The sequence below is a fragment of the Pteronotus mesoamericanus genome, unplaced genomic scaffold (genome assembly GCF_021234165.1).
Source record: "Pteronotus mesoamericanus isolate MK-2021 breed Mesoamerican mustached bat unplaced genomic scaffold, CSHL_Meso_final scaffold_36, whole genome shotgun sequence".
Taxonomy (NCBI): domain Eukaryota; kingdom Metazoa; phylum Chordata; class Mammalia; order Chiroptera; family Mormoopidae; genus Pteronotus; species Pteronotus mesoamericanus.
In genome coordinates, this window is record NW_026555313.1 from 6,763,583 (window position 1) to 6,782,232 (window position 18,650).

The following is an 18,650-nucleotide window of genomic DNA, read 5'->3' on the forward strand; positions in this document are numbered from 1 at the left end:
AAACAGTGCTCTGACCTATTTGAAGTTGACATATGGTCAAGAATCTATTCATCTGCTGTGTATTAAGCATCTCCCAAGTTCCAGGCTTTGAGTTAGGCCCAGGAATTCCACAAATTAAAAGTCCCTGCACTTAATGAACTTAGAGTCTATTGAGGGAAGAGACAGTTAAAGTGCAGTTAACTCTTTCGTTCATCAGTTCTTTGGAGTGCCTGCTGTGTTCCAAGCACTATGCTATGTGCTGACACAGACACCGTCATTCTTATGATACTTAGAGTCTAATGGGCAATACAGAAAAGTAAATAGAGAATTACAATTTGTCGAGATAAACATGATAAAGCTAAGCTTTATAATAATTGGGCTCCACAGGAAGATAAATTTTATATGTGGAGGTTGTGGATAGAAGTGCTTTGGAAAAAAAGAAAATCATTTTAAAAAGGCTGTTACATAGTGTATAATGTAGTGGTTAAAAACCTGGCAAAATCACACTTACTAGTTTAGACTCCCAGTTCTTCCCCTTAGCAATAAGGAGAGGTAGTGGTGAGTGGTATAAGTGGATGGTATGTGCTTTAACCACAATGAGACATCACCTCACGCCAGTCAGAATGGCTGTCATCTATAAATTCACAAACAGCAAGTGCTGGTGAGGATGTGGAAAAAGGGGAACCCTTTTGCACTGGTGGTGGGAATGCGGATTGGTGCAGTCACTGTGAAAAGCAGTATGGAGATAACCTCAAACAATTAAAAATGGAACTGCCCTATGACTCAGCATTTCCACTTCTGGGAATATATCTGAAGGAACCCAAAACATTAATTTGAAAGAACATAAGCGCCCCTAAGTTCATTGCAGTGTTATTTATAATCGCCAAGATATAGAAGCAGAACAAGTGTCCATCAGTGTATAAGTGGATAAAATAACTGTGGGACAATTACACAATGGAATACTCCTTGGCTGTAAAAAAGAAAATTTTACCCTTTGCAACAGCATGGATGGACAAGGGGAACATTATGCTAAGTGAGATAAGCCAGTCAGAGAAAGACAAATACCAGATGATTTCACTCATGTGGAATCTAATGAACAAAGTGAACTAACAAGCAAAATAGAGACAGACTCAGAGAGCAGGCTGATAGTTCTGCAGGGCAGGGAAGATTAGGGGATAGAGGAATTGAGCAAGAAGAAAATAGAACTCATGGACAACAGAGTGGTGATTGTGGGGGTAGGGAGTTGTAAGGGGGATAAATCGTAATGGAGAAAATACAATAAAAAATATTTGTCTTTCTCTGACTTATTTCACTTAGCATAATATCTCTGCTTCCATCCAGGTTATTGTGAATGGTAAGACTGCATTCTATTTTATGGCCAAGTAATATTACATTGTATATTCGAGGTCTGTCCGGAAAATGTCCACCCATTGTTAATATAATGAGAGTGGTTTGTGCAACATCAATGTAACCTGGCAGCCAAGGAGAGTGGACTGGAATGTGCATGCGTGAATAATGACGACTTCACTGTACTAGATAGACAGTGAGGGCAGTAGATGCCATTCAGTGAACGTGTGTACTGTGTGGCCATCATATTCAAAATGACTGAGCAAGTAGAGCAATGAATCTGCAACAAATTTTGCATTATGCTTGAACATTCCTCCAAGGAAACTATTCGGGTGAATCAGAAGGCCGCTGCTATGGGCAGCTGGTGATTGGCAGCATTATCGTGAAAACACATCTGCTCATGCATCACATCTCATGCAGAGAACTAAAATCACCTTTGAAAGAGAAGAAATTTCAGACCGTTGATGAGATTAAGGAAAATACAATGGGGCAGCTGATAGAGTTTGAGAGAACTGTGTGAGGTCCCAGGGTGCCTACTTGGAAGGGGACTGAGGCGTCACTGTACTATGTACAACGTGTTTTGTATCTTGTATCTTCTTAAATAAATGTCTCTTTTTCATAGCACATGGCTGTATACTTTCTGGACAGACCTCATATGTACCACAGCTCTTTAACCACTCATCTATTAATGGGCACTTGGGTTGCTTCCATGTCTTGGTTATTGTAAATAACACTGACATGGTGAACAAAGTGAACAAAGTGGTGCATTTCTCTTTTTGGATTAGTGTTTTAGGTTTCTTAGGATGTATACCCAGGAGAAGAATTGCTGGGTTATAAGGCAGTCTACTTTTCATTTTTTGAGGAACCTCCACACTGTTTTTCATGTAGATGCACCAATTTTTATTCCCAGAAACAGTACGAGTGAGTTTTCTTTTCTCCACATCCTCACTAGCATGTCCAGCATGTTGTTTGTTGATTTGTTGACAGGTGTGAGGTGATATCTCATTGTGGTTTTAATATGTATATCTCTGATAATTATGACATTGAGCATCTTTTCATATGTCCATTGGCCATCTGTTTGTCCTCCTTGGAGTCATGCCTATTCAGGTCCTCCGCCTATTTCTTCATTGGATTGTTTGTTTTTTCAGTGTTGAGTTGTGTAAGTTCTTTATAAATTTTTGGTATTAACCCCTTATCAGATATATCATTGGCGAGTATGTTCTCTCATTCAATAGATTATCTTTTCATTTTGTTGCTGGTTTCCTTTGCTGTGCAAAAAGTTTTAGTTTGATGTAGTCCCGTTTGTTTATTTTTCCTTTTGTGTCTCTGTCCTGAGGAGATATATGAGAAAAAATATTACTAAGAGAAATGTTCGAGATTATACTTTCTATGTTTTCTTCTAGGAGTTTTATGGTTTTAATTCTTATTTTTTAAAATTTAACCCATTTTGAGTTTATTCCTGTATGTGGTGAGAGAGGGTGGTCTAGTTTCATTTTCTGGCATGTATTTGTCCAGTTTTTGAACACCATTTTATTGATTAGACTATCTTTATCACATTGTATGTACTTGCCTCTTTTGTCAAATATTAACTGACCAGAATGCCGTGGGATTATTTCTGAGCTTTCTATTCTGTTCCATTAATCTCTGTCTGTTTTTATGTCAGTACTATCTTGTTTTGATTACTACAGTCTGGTAATATAGTTTGATATCAGGTAGTGTGATACCTCCAACTATATTCTCCTTTCTCAAGATTGCTGTGGCTATTCAGGGTCTTTTGTGCTTCCTTATAAATGTTTGGAACTTTTGTTCTAGTTCTGTAAAAGACGCCATTGGTATTTTCATGGGAATTGCATTGAATCTATAGATTGCTTTGGGTAGTGCAGACACTTTAATGATGTTAATTCTTCCTACCCACAAGCACAGTGTATGCTCCCATTTATTTGTATCTTCTTCAACTTGTTTCTTCCATGTCTTATAATTTTCTGAGTTGAGGTTAAATTGATTTCTAGGTATTTTTTTAATGCAATTGTAAATGGGATTGTTTTTCTTGATTTCTCTTTCTGATAGTTTGTTATTGGTGTATAAAAATGCAAACAATTTCTGAATATTTCCTTTGTCTCCTGCTACTTTACTGAATTCATTTATGATATCTAGTAGTTTGTTTGTTAAATATTTGGAATTTTCTATATATAATATGTCATCTGCAAATAATGGCAGTCTTCTTTTTCCTTTCCAATTTGGGTGCCTTTTATTTCTTCTTGTCGGTGTGCTGTGACTAGGACTTCCAATATCATGTTGAACAAAAGTGGTGAAAGTGGACCTCCCTATCTTGTTCCTCATCATAAGGAAAATGCTTTTAGTTTTTCCCACTTGAATATGATGTTAGATGTGGGTTTGTTATATGCGGCCTTTATTACTTTGAGGTGTGTTCCCTATATTCCCACTTTGCAGAGAGCTTCTATTATAAATGAGTACTGGGAGTTCCAGTGAAGATGGAGGTGTAGGTAAATACGCTTTACCTCCTCACACAACCAAAAGAAGGAAAAAAATAATTAAAAAACAAAACACAACCAGAACTGCCAGAGATTCAAACTGTATGGAAGTCTGACAACCAAAGAGTTAAAGAAGAAACATTCACCCAGACTGGTAGGAGGGGCAGAGATGGGCAGCTGGGACAGAGAGGAAGAGGCAGGGCAGCGGCTGGCAGATGGGGCAGGCAAGGCAGAGGCTAGTAAACCAGGTGGTCCCACATTCGCCTACACATATACCAGGAGGAACAGCTTGGGAGTTAGACAGACAATGCAACCCAGGGTTCCAGCGCAGTCAAAATAAAGACTCAGAACTTCTGGTTGTAAAGACCTGTGGAGGTTGTGGCAGCAGGAGAAACTGCTAGTCTCTTGAAAGCATGGTGAGAGTCGAGCAAGCAGCATTGTTCTCCTTCTCACCCCTGCCCCACATACACCAGCACAACACAATGAAGTAGGTTGCCCTACCCTGGTGAATACCTAAGGCTCCATGCCTTCCGACATAACAGGTGTGCTGAGACAAAGAAATAAGGCCCAAGGGAAAGAACAGATCAAAACTCCAGAAAAAGAACGAAGCCACAAGGAGATAACCAACTTATCAGATGCAGAGTTCAAAACACTGGTAATCAGTACGTTCACAGAAATGATTGAGTACATCTGCAAAATAAAGGAAGAAGTAAAGGCTATACAAAGTGAAATAAAGAAAAATATTCAGGGAACCAGCAGTAAGGGGAAGGAAACCAGAACTCAAATCAACAATTTAGAACAAAAGAAAAAAATAAACATCCAACTGGAACAGAATGAAGAAACAAGAATTCAAAAAAATGAGGAGAGGCTTAGGAACCTTTGGGACAACTTTAAACATCCCTACGTCCAAATCGTAGGAGTGCCAGAAGGACAAGAGGAAGAGCAAGAAATTGAAAACTTACTTGGAAGAAGAATGAAAGAAATCTGGCGAAGGAAATAGACATACAAGCCCAGGAACCTTAGAGAATCCCAAACAAGTTGGACCTAAAGAAGAACCCACCAAAACTCATCATAATTAAATTGCCAAAGATTAAAGACAAGGAGAAAATCGTAAAAACAGCAAGAGAAAAGAACAGAGTTACTTACATAGGAGTTCCCATAAGGCCGTCAGCTGATTTCTCAAAAGAAACCTTGCAGGCAAGAAAGATGCTGGAAAAAAGTATTCAAAGTCATGAAAGGCAAGGACCTGCATCCAAGATTACTCTCTCCAGCAAAGCTATCATTTAGAATGGAAGGGCAGATAAAGTGCTTCCCAGATAAAGTAAAGTTAAAGGAGTTCATCACCAAGTCCTTATTATATGAAATGTTAAAGGGACTTAATCTAAGAAAAAGATCAAAACTATGACTAGAAAAATGAAAGCAAACTCACAATTATCAATGACTGAACCTAAAACAAAAACAAAAACAAACTAAGCAAACAAATACAACAGAAACAGAACTACAGAAATGGAGATCACATGGAGGGATATCAGCAGGAAGAAAGAGGAGGAGAATGTGGAGAAACGGTACAGGGAATAAGAAGCATAATTGGTAAGCACAAAATAGACAATGGGAGGTTAAGAATAGTATAGGAAATGAAGATGCCAAAGAACTTATAAGTACTATCCATGGACATGAATTAAGGGGGCAAATGCTGGAGGGAATGGGGATACTGGACAGAGGGGAATAAAGGGGAGAAAAAAGAATGGGAGAACTGTAATAGCATAATCAATAAACTATAAAAAATAAATGAATAGTGGATTTTGTCAAAAATTTTTAAAGGTTTTATTTATTTTTAGAGAGGGGAAGAGAGAGAGAAGGAGAAGGAGACAAACATCAATGTGTGGTTGCATTTCACACACCTCCTGATGGGGGCCTAGCCTTCAACCCAGACACATGTCCTACGCTAGGAATCAAACCAGCGACTTTTTGGTTCACAAGCTGACGCTCTTTCCACTGAGCCACACCAGCTAGGGTTCAAACGGTTTTTCTGCATCTATTATATGATCATATGATTTTTATCCTTCATTTTGTTTATGTAAAATATCATGATAATTGATTTGCAAATATTTAACCACTCTTGCATTCCAGGAATAAATTTCCCCTGATTATGGTATATGATCTTTTTGATGTATTGCTGAATTTTGTTTGCTAATATTTTGTTGAGGATTATTGCATCTACGTTCATCATGATATAGCTTATAATTTTATTTTTTGTAGCATCTTTGTTTAGTTTTTGAATCACAATAATGCTTGCCTTGTAAAATGAGCTTGAAAGTGTTCCATCCTCTCAAATTTTTTTGAATAATTTGAAAAGGATAGGTGTTAGTTCTTTGAATGATGGTAAAATTCACCTGTGAAGCCATTGGTTCAGGGCTTTTGTTTGTTGGGAGTTTCTTGATTACTAATTTTTGTTGGTTGTAATCAGTCTGTTTTAATTTTCTCAGTATTCCTGATTCAGTTTTGGAAAATTGTATGTTTCTAGTAATTTATTCATTTATTTCAGATTGTCCAAATTTTTGACATATAATTGTTCATAGTATTTATGTGTAATCCTTTGTATTTCTGTGATGTCAGTTGTCACTTCTCTTTCCTTTTTTTATTTTGTTTGAGCTTTTTCTCTTTTTTCCTTAGTGAGTCCGGCCAGAGTTTTGTCAATTTTATTAATCTTTCTAAGAACCAGCTCTTTGTTGCATTAATTTTTTTGTATAGTCTTTTTGTTCTCTGTTTCATTTAATTCTACTCTAATTTTTATTATTTTCTTCCTTCTGCTGACTTTGGTCTGCTTTTGTTCTTTTTCTAGTTCTTTAAGATGTAACATTAGGTTGTTTACTTGGAAGTTTTCTTGTTTTGATATAGGCCTGAAATGATAAAAACTTCCCCCATAAAAACTTTTCAATGCCTTTACCGCATCCAAAAATTTTTCTTATGCCTTATTGTCATTCTCATTTGTCTCTATGTATCTTTTAATCCCCCTTTTGTTTCTCTTTTGGCCTAGTAGTTTTTTTATTAGCATATTGTTTAATCTCCACATACTTGTGGGGTTTTTCCACTTCCTCTTTGCAGTTGATTTTTATTTTCAAAGAGTTGTTGTAGGAAAAATATAAGGCTGATTTTTTTTAATTGATTTTTTATTTGGATAATCTATTTATAGCTATCAGTGGGATATTTAGGTCACTGCTATGATTGTGTTTTTGTCCATTTCTCTCTTTAATTCTATTAGGAGTTGCTTTATGTATTTTAGTACTCCCTGATTGGGTGCATATATATTGAGAAGTGTTATCTCTTGATGTAATGTCCCCTTTATCATTATAAAATGTCCATCTTTGTCTGTTGTTACCTTTTGAATCTTGAAATCTATTTTGTCAGATACTAAGTATGGCTACACATGCTTTTCTATGGTTGCCATTAGCTTGGAGAATCATTTTCCACCCACTTTGGGTCTTTGTCTTTGGAGCTGAGATGTGTCTTATGAAGGCAGCATGTGTTTGGGTTTTGTTTTTTTATTCAGTCTGCTACTCTGTGCTTTTTTATTGGTGAGTTCAATTCATTTACATTTAAGGTGATTGTTGATATATGAGGATTTCATGTAGCCATTTTATCTTTTGTTTTCTAGTATCTTGGTGTCTTCAGTTTCTTTTCCTTGTGTATCTGACTGTTATTTTACTTTAGGGGGGTATTCTGTTTTTCTTCTGTTTCTTCTTTTTTAAGTTATATGGTTCAGTTTTGAATTTTTTGTGTGGATACCATTAGTTTTAAGCAAAAGAAAGTTTCATATATCAGTAGTCTTTTTTCTTCTGAATGCATCTTATTTCCATTCCCCTTTGCAAATTTAGACCTTTACCTCTATCCCTTTTCTGTTTGTGTTTTCACAAGTTACCTCTATTTGTGCTATGAGTTCATTTCCAAATTACAGTAGATATTGGCTTCTTTCTCTCTCTTTTTAAGTGTATTTACTTCCTTTAACCTTTATGTAATATTTAAGTGTATAGTAATTACTCTATTATGAAAAAGGGTTTAATATCCTGCTTCTGAAAAATAATATGGAATGCTTCACAAATTTGTGTGTCATTCTGGGGGCCATGCAAATCTCCTCTCTATCATTCCAATTTTAGTATATGTGCTGCAGAACAAACCCAGAACTTTTTGAGTTGACTCTTATCAGCTTCTGCCAAACAAGAATTTTTTCCCTTCTTCTAACAAAAGTGGAATATTCTATTAATGTCTCCATTTAACTGCCTCTGTTTCTTTTAATTTTTATCTCTTTTTCAAAGGCTGCATCTAGGAAGGAAGGAAGGGAGGGAGGAAGGACGGAAGGAACTGGTCTGCCATATACTTTTTTCCTCTCAACACCCAATTCTCTTTATATCTATGCCTAATTTAGATGTCTTAAGATTTACGTGCACCTTGAACCTGTGCATTACTTCCTCAAAGGTTATGTTCCTCTAATCTAGTAGAAATTGAGGGGTGGAGTAGGGAAGCGTTTCTCTTAACTCCCATCTTAATTGTTCGCCTAGTGTTATTTCTCAACTGACCTTAGCCATCCCCAACTGTGTTAGGGCTTACTGCTGGTTATTTTCAAGAATTTTTGGACCTAGTCCCCTTAATAAAATGCTGTTTAGTCTGCATGTGTGGCAGCAGAAGTGTAAATGTCTGGCAGGTCCACCATTCTCCAGGATTCCATCACACAAGGCTGTGGGGAGGTACATCATACTTTATTGAAAGATTTTCCAGTGGGTAAGCCTTTAGTATTTGGAGTAGAATAAATCTTTTTTCTATGGAATTGTTTCATGCCTTATATCACATTTAGCATCCCTGGTTGTAGGGAACTAAAATCTGGTATTCCACCTAATTATTGTGAAAATCAAACTCCTCCACCAATTCCTTGCCCTCCTAGGGCAGGAGAAATATCCCAGGTTGAGAACTACTGGATTAAAATAATAAAAGGAAGCAATTTAAAAACAAAAATTTTATAAAATTAAATAACAGCGATGTGCTTTCCTATGGTCTAAGGGAGAATTTACAAAGTTAAATGGATCCCTTTAAACACCGTCCTATTTTCTAACCTGACTTCTTTGTCGTCAAGTCTTTGCTTAACTGTAAAATTCTTTCCTCCAAAAAACCACACCACTCTACCAGCAGAGGTTCTATTCTATTAAGATAACAACTACTCTCATATGTTTATTGAGCACTGAAAATATGACTAATCCAAACTGAGATATATAAATATATTAGTACAAAAAAGAAAATAAAATATTCTAATATTTTATATCAATACATTTGATAATATTTTTGATATATTGAGTTAAGTAAAATATTGAAATTAATTTCTCTTGTTTTTTTAATGTGGGTATTAGAATTAGAATATTTAAAATCGTATATATAGCTTATGTTTTATTTCTAGTGGACAGTGCTGATAAGTTATGTCTTAGGGTTTCAGTCTGTTTGGATAAAGAAGCTTATAACTACACTTGCATTGCACATTATATAAGATTGGGGAAACATCCTCAAAATTAAAGACTTGGTGGAATTTTTTTTTTTATTTTGGTAAAATATATATAACATAAAATTTATCATTTTAAACATTTTAACTATATAGTTGTGGCATTAAGTGTATTCACATCATTATACAGTCATATCCAGAACTTTTTTATCTTCTCCAAATGAAACACTCTGTACCCATTAAACACTAATTCCCTATACCCACGCTTACTCCTGCACATGGCCACCACCATTGTACTTTCTGTTTTTATTAATTTGACTACTCCAAATACCTCCTATAAATGGAATAATACAATATTTCTCTTTTTGTAATTGGCTTATGTTATTAATCAGAATGTCTTCAGTGTTCACCCATATTGTAGCATGTGTTAGAATTTCTTTTGTAAGGCTTGGCAATATTCTGTTGTATGTCTATGCCACATATTGTTTATCCACTCGTCTATGAACAAACGCTTGAGTTGCGTCATGAATAATATTTCTATGAACATGAATACAAAAATATTTGAGCCTTGCTTTACCTTCTTCTGGACATATTCTCAGAAATGGAATTACTGGCTCATATGGTAATTCTAATTTTTTGTGGAATCACCATACCATTTTCTAGACTAGAACAGTAACTGCCCTTTTACATTCCTACAAGCAGTGTTATAAGGATTCTAATAATTGTCACATCCACTCCAACAGATATAATTTTCTGGTGTTTTTGTTTGCTTATTTGTTTGTTTTTATAATAACTATTCTCATGGGTGTGACGTTTCGTTGTGCTTTTGATTTGCATTTTCCTAATGTTAAGTGATGTTGAACAGCTTCTCATGTGCTTGTTGGCATTTGTGTATCTTCCTTGGAGTAACATCTATTTAAGTCTTTTGCCCATTGTTTAATCAGATTATTTTATTGTTGTTGAATTGTTAGGAGAACTTTATATGTTCTTGATATCAGTTGCTTACCAGATAATATTGTATGATTTGAAAATATTTTCTTTTGTTCCATGGGTTTCTTTTCACTGTTGATAGTGTTCTTTAATGCATAAAACCTCTTAATTTTTATGAAGTCCAACTTATTCTTTCTCCTGTTGTCTATGCCTTTGGTGGCATATCCAAGAAATCATTGCCAAATCGAGTAAATCTGTTCTTATATATTTCTTCCAGCTCTTGCATTTAAGTCTTTGATCCATTTTGAGTTAATTGTGTATACGCTCTAAGATAAGAGTCCATCTTCATTCTTTTGCATATGGGAACACAATTTTTCCAACAGTATTAGCTAAAAAGACTATTTTTTCCTCATTGAATGGTTTTAGCACCCTTGTGGAAAATAATTTGACCTTGTAAGGGATTATTTCTGGGCTCTTTACTCCATTGGTCTATGCATCTCTCTTTATGCCAGTATTACGTTGCTTTGATTACCATAGATTTTAGTAATTTTATAAATCAGGAAGTATGAGACCTTTGCCATTGTTATTTTTCAAGAATGTTTTGGTTATTTGGGGTCCCTTGAGATTACATAGGAATTTTAGGATGGAGTTTTCTGTTTCTGCAAAAAAAAACGCATTGGGATTTTGATAAGAATTGTTGCTTTGGGTAGTATTAACATCTTAACAATATTAAATCTGCTAATCCATTAACATAGACTCTCCATTTATGTATGTATGTGTTGTTTAATTTCTTCCAGCAATGATTTTTAGTTTCAGTGTACAAGTCTTTTACCTCCTTGGTTAAGTTTGTTCCTAAGTATTTTATTCTCTTTAATACTATTATAAATGGAATTCTTTAAAAATTTCCTTTCCACTTCCGGTCAAGATGGAGGTGAGGTAGACATGCTTTGCCTCCTTAAACAAACCATAAGAAGGATCACAACCAATTTCAAGATGAAAAACACCTGGAACTGCCAGAAAATTGAACCATACAGTTCAACTACCAAGGATTTAAAGAAGCTATATTCAACCAGATGGGTAGGAGGGGTGGAGACGGGGTGCCAAGGCAGAGAGGACATAGCGTGGCATAAAAGCAGCAAGAGAAAGGCAGAGAATTACCTACCAAGGAGTTCCCATAAGACTATCAACTGATTTCTCAAAAGAAACTTTGCAGGCAAGAAGGGGCTGGCAAGAAGTATTCACAGTAATGAAAAGCAAGGACCTACAACCAAGATTACTCTAGCCAGTGTAGCTATCATTTAGAATTGAAGGGCACATAAAGTGCTTCCCAGACAAGATAAAGCTAAAGAAGTTCATAATCACTAAGTCCTTATTATATGAAATGTTAAAGGGTCTTATTTAAGAAAAAGATCAAAACTATGAACATTAAAATGGCAACAAACTCACAACTATCAACAACTGAATCTAAAAAACAAAAACAAATTAAGCAAAACAACTAGAACAGGAATATAATCATAGATTTGGAGATCATTTGGAGGGTTATCAGCTGGGAAGGGGAAAGGGGAGAATGGTAGAAAAGCTATAGTGATTTAGAAGCATAATTGGTAGATACAAAATAGACAGGCAGGTGTTAAGAACAGCATGGCCACGGAGAAGCCAAAGGACTTACATGCACAACCCATGGACATGAACTAAGGTGGGAAGGATTGCTGGAAGGAAGTGGGGTACCCGGGCAGAGAGAGCAAAAGGGGAAAAAACTGGGACAACTGTAATAGCATAATCAATAAAATATACTTGAAAAATTTCCTTTTCAGATTGTTATTAGTACACAGAAACACAGCTGATTATTGTGTGTTTATTTTGTATTCTGCTGAATTTGTTTATTAATTCTAACAGAGTTTATGTGGAATCTATGTTGAATCAAGTGGTAAAAGTAGGCTTCTTTGTCTTGACATGGGGGGATTCTTGAAGGAGTTTGTTTGAGGAGGTAAAAATCTTCTTCCACCGATGGCACTACATTACTACCTCCTACTTACCACAGGAGTTACATCACTTGAAAATCTATAGCCCTACTGCCTGGAAGTATAGGTCTCCAAATCTGAGTTATTTAGACTGGAATAGTGCCCCATCCAGTCGATGTCTTTGGAAAAATAGTTAATCATAACCCATGACACTAAAAATCTTAAAGAGTTCTTACCAACTACCCCCCAACACCATACATTCTAAGGAGATCACTTGGAGATTTTTCCACCAGTAAGTTGCAGGCTTGCTTTTTTATTTTTCTAATTGTCCAGCAGATAATTACTGAAACACACATATTTTCCATAGATGAAATCAATTCTTTGAAACAGTTTAAACTAGTTTAAACTAGATAACATATACTCAAGTGCCTAGGGACAATCAGAAATAAATGAAATGGGAATGTTAAGAAAAGTAGGGAATGGTAAGGATTACAACAGGTGTTTATAGTCATAAGTGAAAAAGTGTCCAGGGTTGTCAAATCTTCCCATTTTTAAATGAGGTTGGAAATCAAGGTTTTTATGTAAATTGTTTGGATTTTTAGCATAGTCCAGACTTAACATGACGGCCAATTTTAAATTTTTGGTCTAAAAGAAAAATATACAATATCTCCTTGACTGCCCCATAATTTGCAAGACTGCTTCTTTCACCAGTGAATTAGTTCTTCATTACAGAAAATAAGATAGCTTTTTAGAAAAGAATTTTTCCACAGCAGGGCTTGGAAAATGGGAAATTAGAAAGAGCCTCATTTCAGAGACTTTCCCTTGACCTGGATAAAGTTCTGAAATTACCACTTAAAAAACATTTAAATTTTTTTTGCCAAGGACTTTTTAAAATTTAAAATGTGTTGTTTCATTGTGGCCACATGGCTTAGTTGGTTGGAGTGCTGTCCAATACACCAAAAGCCTGTGTGTTCGATTCCCCGATCAGAGCCCATAGAGGAAGCAGTCAGTCAATGTTTCTGTCGCATCAATGTTTCTCTCTCTTTCTCTCTCCCTCTACAATCAATAAACATATCCTCAGGTGAGGATTAAAATAAATAAAAATAAAATGTGTTGTTTCTAAGTAAGTAATTTTTAAAATATATAATGCATTGTTTTGAAACTATTTTCTGTGTTGAGATTTTTAAAACTTATTGCCTAATTCTGTTATCTTCTTTATGTTTTAAATATAGAGCTTTTGAAGATAAAAGAAAAGAACAAGAAGAAAGAGAACATCAAATTAGAGAACAAATACTTCAACAAAGAAAACAGAAGTTTGAAGAAGTTACTGAAAAATTTCAGCGTGCCCATATTCCTCTTTCACAGCGGAGGAGAGCAGGTATCTTAATTTCCAGAACAATATGAGAAGAATGAAAGTTACAATCACATTTTATTTGAGTAGACAATAAAATAATAAATTAAGAAACAAAGTAGAAATTCAAACTAAAAAGACTAGTATCCCTTTCTAAATAATAGGACTTTAACCAAGTGAAAAACTGCAATTTAATTTACGGTAGATTTGATAATATTTTGTTGGCTCTAAAAGTAAATTTTGAATTTTCACAAGTTTGATTCTACTTCATACTGGCTTACAATGTTTTAGTCTTTTTAAAATGATCTAGTATGTAACTTCATAAAGGGAAAATTTAACATTTATGTTCAGTAAATTAGTGTCACGTTTATTCTGGCACTTACATTTTGCTTCAAATTCATATTTGAGAGACTGGCAAAATAAAAGGAAAGTCTATAGAGTGATATAATGCAGCAATCTAAGATGCTAAACCAGTTAAAAATTTAAATATGATTATCGTTGATTCTCTGCTATCCATCTACATTTTATAATTACTTAAAACAGTAACACAGAAGTAACAAATGTCAAAGCTTCAAACAGAAAAGGGACAGGCAGTACCTTTATTTATTCAACAAATACATTTTGTACTTAGCCTTGGGCTAGGTGGAGATACAGAGAAATCTAATTGTACTCTACCATTAAAGATTTCACAGCTTATTCTGGAAATGAGAATAAAATAAACAATGTCAATAAATATAGTGGTAAATATAGTGGTAGCAGAATGTATAAAGTACTGTGAGAACACAGAAGAATGAACATGAAACCTATACAGGAACATCAAGGGCGTCATCCCTGGAAAAATAACTTAATTTCAGTCTTGAAGAATGAGAATTTTGCCAAGCAAAGAGAAAGAAAAAAAAACTTCCCAGACAGAAGGAATACTGTAGATTTTGCAAATAAATTATGTATTTCAGTATATCTCAAGCATAATATGGGGAAAAAGGAAGAAAAGTGGATTTGAGGCTAGAAAAATAAATTGCAACCAATTCTCAAAGAGCATTGTATGCCATGCTAGGGATTTCATCTTTATCCAAAATGCAATCAACCAAACATTTTTTAACTGGAATGTTTATTGTATCAGCAAGAGATAGTACTGTCAGTAAGGGCAGCTAGTATTACTACTAAAAATAATAATAGCTTAAATATAATGGGAGCTTACTTTTCTCTTGTACAATATGAAACACTGAAGCAGGCGGTCAAAAGCCATTTTGATGATTATGCAGTGTCACTGGTAACCCAAACTACTTCTCTCCCTCAGCACAACCATCCTTAGTATGTGGTTTATATCTTCACCCTCATTGTCACATGGTAGCTGCTAGAGCTCTAGCCATCATGTCCATGTTGTAGCCAAGGAATAAGGAAGAAATGTAAAGGACAAAAGGCTGTACCTCTGAGCTACCTTTAAATTGTTTATATATCTGTTTATATCTAATTGACAACTCGATGTGCAATAAATACTGAAAAAAATGTTTATGTGGTTAAATCACCACCCATAACAATATAGAGTCTGTTGCCAAAGAAGAAAGGAATTTGATATTAGGTAGGGAACTAGTGGTCTCTGCCCTAATTAGATTTGTTAGAAAGATCATTATACTTACCACATAGAAGATGGATTGAAGTAGAGACATATTAAAGTAGGTAGAGTAGTAGGAGATTATTTAAGTATTTGAGGTGAGAGGTGTTAAACTGCTAAATTAAAGCACTTCACTGTATATGATGATAAGAGGTAGTATATTCAGGAAATAGGATGCAGTACTAATTGTCAGAGAGCAATTGGAGAAAGGCTAGAACAGTGCATCTAGTACTTAGAACAGAGCCTCACACATTTTTAGCACTCAGCAAGTAGTTTTAGAATGACTTAATTATTTTGGTGGATGCTAATAATGTTAATCAAGTTTATAAGTATGGGAGAATTGGGTTAGACACGTGAAAGATTATTCATTAAGTTTTAAGTGCATTAAATTTGAGCCTCCCATGACTCATCCAACTGGAGAAATCAGCGACTAGAAATATGGGTCTGCAACTAGAAATATGGGTCTGAAATTTAAGAAAAAGATATGCAATAGAAATGTATATTTAATAGTCACTAATGAGTAGATATATAATTGATAAATGAAGCCATAGGAAAGATAAGCTAAGTAACAGAGTATAGACCAAAGACTGAAGATAGGGCCTAAAATAAAACATTTACGCACACTAGTGCTTACTGTTGGTAGAGCAAGAAAAATTAAAAATGGATTTTGAGAAATAGATACCAAGAAAGCATATGAGAATCAAAAGCAAGCAAAGAATATAATGTATACAAAAGCAAAAGAGAAGGTCATTTTAGGAAAGAGGATGTGGTCATTTGTGTTAAATGCCTCAGAGAAGCAGTCACCACTCGTGAACATTATTTGCCACAAAAAGGGTGCTATCAAAGGGTCTAAGTACAAAAGATCAAGTGTTTTAGCAAAAGCAAATGACATACACATCCACCCAATGGAATATTATGCAACTATAAAATAATAATAGTTCTTTATTACTGAAAAAAATAAGTATTGAAAAAAATATCAGTCCATACTGATAAGGAACTATTTCTAGCAGAGGCAGATTTACCATGAAGCTAAAGAGATTTAAGTTTCAGGAGCCCTCCCTATTATGACTCCTAAATATAATTTTATATTAGTAATCCTACATTATATTTTCTTTATGAGGGCCCCCAAATTGTAGATTTTATACTTTCATAAAGCTTGGATCTGCCCCTGATTTCGGGGGCTTTTTAAGTATAAAACCAAGGTCCAGATCAGTATACATAATATTATGCCTTCTGTGTGAGAAAAGGGGGGGAATTACAGTATGTATTTATACTTGCCTAAAGAAACGGTGAAAGAATATGTGAATGACCAATGAAAACAAGACTGCCAAGTGTGTATTCAGTATCATATTTTTTTTATTTCTGGATGTAAATATATTACCTATACAAAATATTAAATTAATAATTTAAGAAAATTTGGTAGAATTTAAAAAAAATTCAGTGCTACCAATAAAGAGCAAGAACAAAGCTATGTAAGACAACTATTTGTCTATTAGTTTAGTTTATTCTTAAATAAACTAACTCTAAATAAATAAACTAAACTAAACTAAAATAAAACGAGAATTAAAATAAAGATTCACCATGCATGCATGATAGCTGACTCTTCCCCTTGCTACAAAGAGCAACAAATTGAGGGTTCCAATGGGGCCAGAAAATTGTTATAGTATTAGAGTAAAAAAATGAGAAGGGTTGGAGCTAAGTGAATTACATGAAATGATAAAGCCCTAATACATAGTAAATACTCAAAAAACGTAGACTTAAATTGTTAATGAATGAGAGGTAGTTACTGGGAGGTCATGAGATAATAGCAACAAGGAATAGTAATGGTGGTTGTAAATTGACCTAAGTTAGTTTTTAAGTTCTCTTTGATAGGCAGGTGGTAGAAGTTAATAAAAGCAAGTATCAGACTATAATCTAGCATGACTAGATATGCATTAGCAAAGCAGATGTAAAACAATTTATATGCCTTATTCAGTAAGCTCAAGAAAATCCCAGTTGTCTGTCCTTTTAGGTTCTCTGCACCTTAAATAAAAGGTCCACTCAGACATACACAACCACATTCCAGAGACAGAATTCTGTGCCTTCTTGCATTGGACAATCAGAAATGTTCCTATAGTAATGGCTGACACCAAACTGGTTACAGATCAAACCCCAGATGCCATTCCTAAGTGTAAAAATATAGACCTCCCTAAATTCTCATTTTTTGTTGATGCAAGGGTTGGGAGTGATTAAAATATGTTTAGGCAAATCCACTTGTTTTAAATACCTTTAATTTCAACAAATAAAGCTGTATTGCTCTTTAGTATATATGGTGCTATTACCCCTTGATTAGAGAAATGGACTGTATTTAGAGTTCAAGTATGAACTAACCCATACAATAATATACTGGTTTTGCTGAAACATTTTAGGGTAAATAACAAACATTATAATAGGGTTTTTTTTTTAATATTTTATTGATTATGCGATTACAGTTGTCCCAGCTTTCCCCTTTTTGCCCTCCCTGTACTAAGTACCCCCCGTTCCCTCAGGTAATCCTGACAGCCATAGTTCATGTCCATGGATCATGCATGTAAGTTCTTTGGCTACTTCACTTCTTATACTGCACTTTCCATCCTCATGGCAATTCTGTAACTACCTATTTGTACTCTTAATCCCCTCACCTCTTCACCCATTCTTCCATACCTCCTTCCCATCTGGCAACCATCAAAACACTCCATATCCATGATTCTGTCTCTGTTCTTGTTTGCTTAGTTTGTTTTTTAGATTTAATTGTTGACAGGTATATATTTATCGCCATTCCTTTGTTCATAGTTTTGATCTTCTTTTCTGAAAGAATGCCCTTTAACATTTCATATAATAGTGGTTTTGTGATGATGAGCTCATTTTCTTTTTTCATGTCTGGGAAGCTCTTTATCTGCCCTTCAATTCTAAGTGTCTTTGCTGGGTAGAGCAGTCTTGGCTGTGGTCCCTGCTTTGCATTATTCTGAATATTTCTTGCCAGTCCCTTCTAGCCAGCAAAGTTTCTTTTGAGAAATCAGCTGACAGTCTTGTTTGAACTCCTGTTTAGGTAATTATCTGCTTTTCTCTTGCTGCTTTTAAGATTCTTTCTTGATGTTTAACCTTTGGCATTTTAATTATGATGTGTCTTGGAGTGGGCCTCTTTGCAGCCATCTTCTTTGGGACTCTCTATGCTTCCTGGACTTGCATGTCCATTTCCTTCCAAATCAGGGAAGCTTTCTTTTATTATTTTTTCAAACAGACTTTCAATTCCTTGCTCTTTCTCTACTCTTTCTGACACCCCTGTGATACAAATGTTGGAATGCTTGAAGTGGTCCCAGAGGCTGTTTATGCTGTCCTCCTTTTTTGGGGGGAGGGGAAGAATCCTTTTTTCTTCTTATTGTTCTGATTGTTCATTTTTTTGCTTCTGTATGTTCCAAATAATTGATTTGATTCTTGCCTTTATTCACTCCACTGTTGGCTCCCTATAAATTGTTCT

At 35.0% G+C, this 18,650-nt stretch overlaps 1 protein-coding gene and 1 pseudogene across 1 annotated transcript in view; one reads left to right on the forward strand and one right to left on the reverse strand.

Annotated features, from left to right (window-relative positions):
* The window catches only part of CEP126 (centrosomal protein 126), an 88,330-nt gene that overhangs the window by 18,245 nt on the left and 51,435 nt on the right, over nucleotides 1-18,650 (forward strand). Inside the window, exon 3 of the mRNA XM_054592607.1 lies at nucleotides 13,424-13,569. Coding sequence (XP_054448582.1) covers nucleotides 13,424-13,569 — 146 coding nt within the window. The remainder of the gene's footprint in view (nucleotides 1-13,423; nucleotides 13,570-18,650) is intronic.
* LOC129086183 (uncharacterized) lies at nucleotides 7,895-7,993 on the reverse strand (annotated as a pseudogene).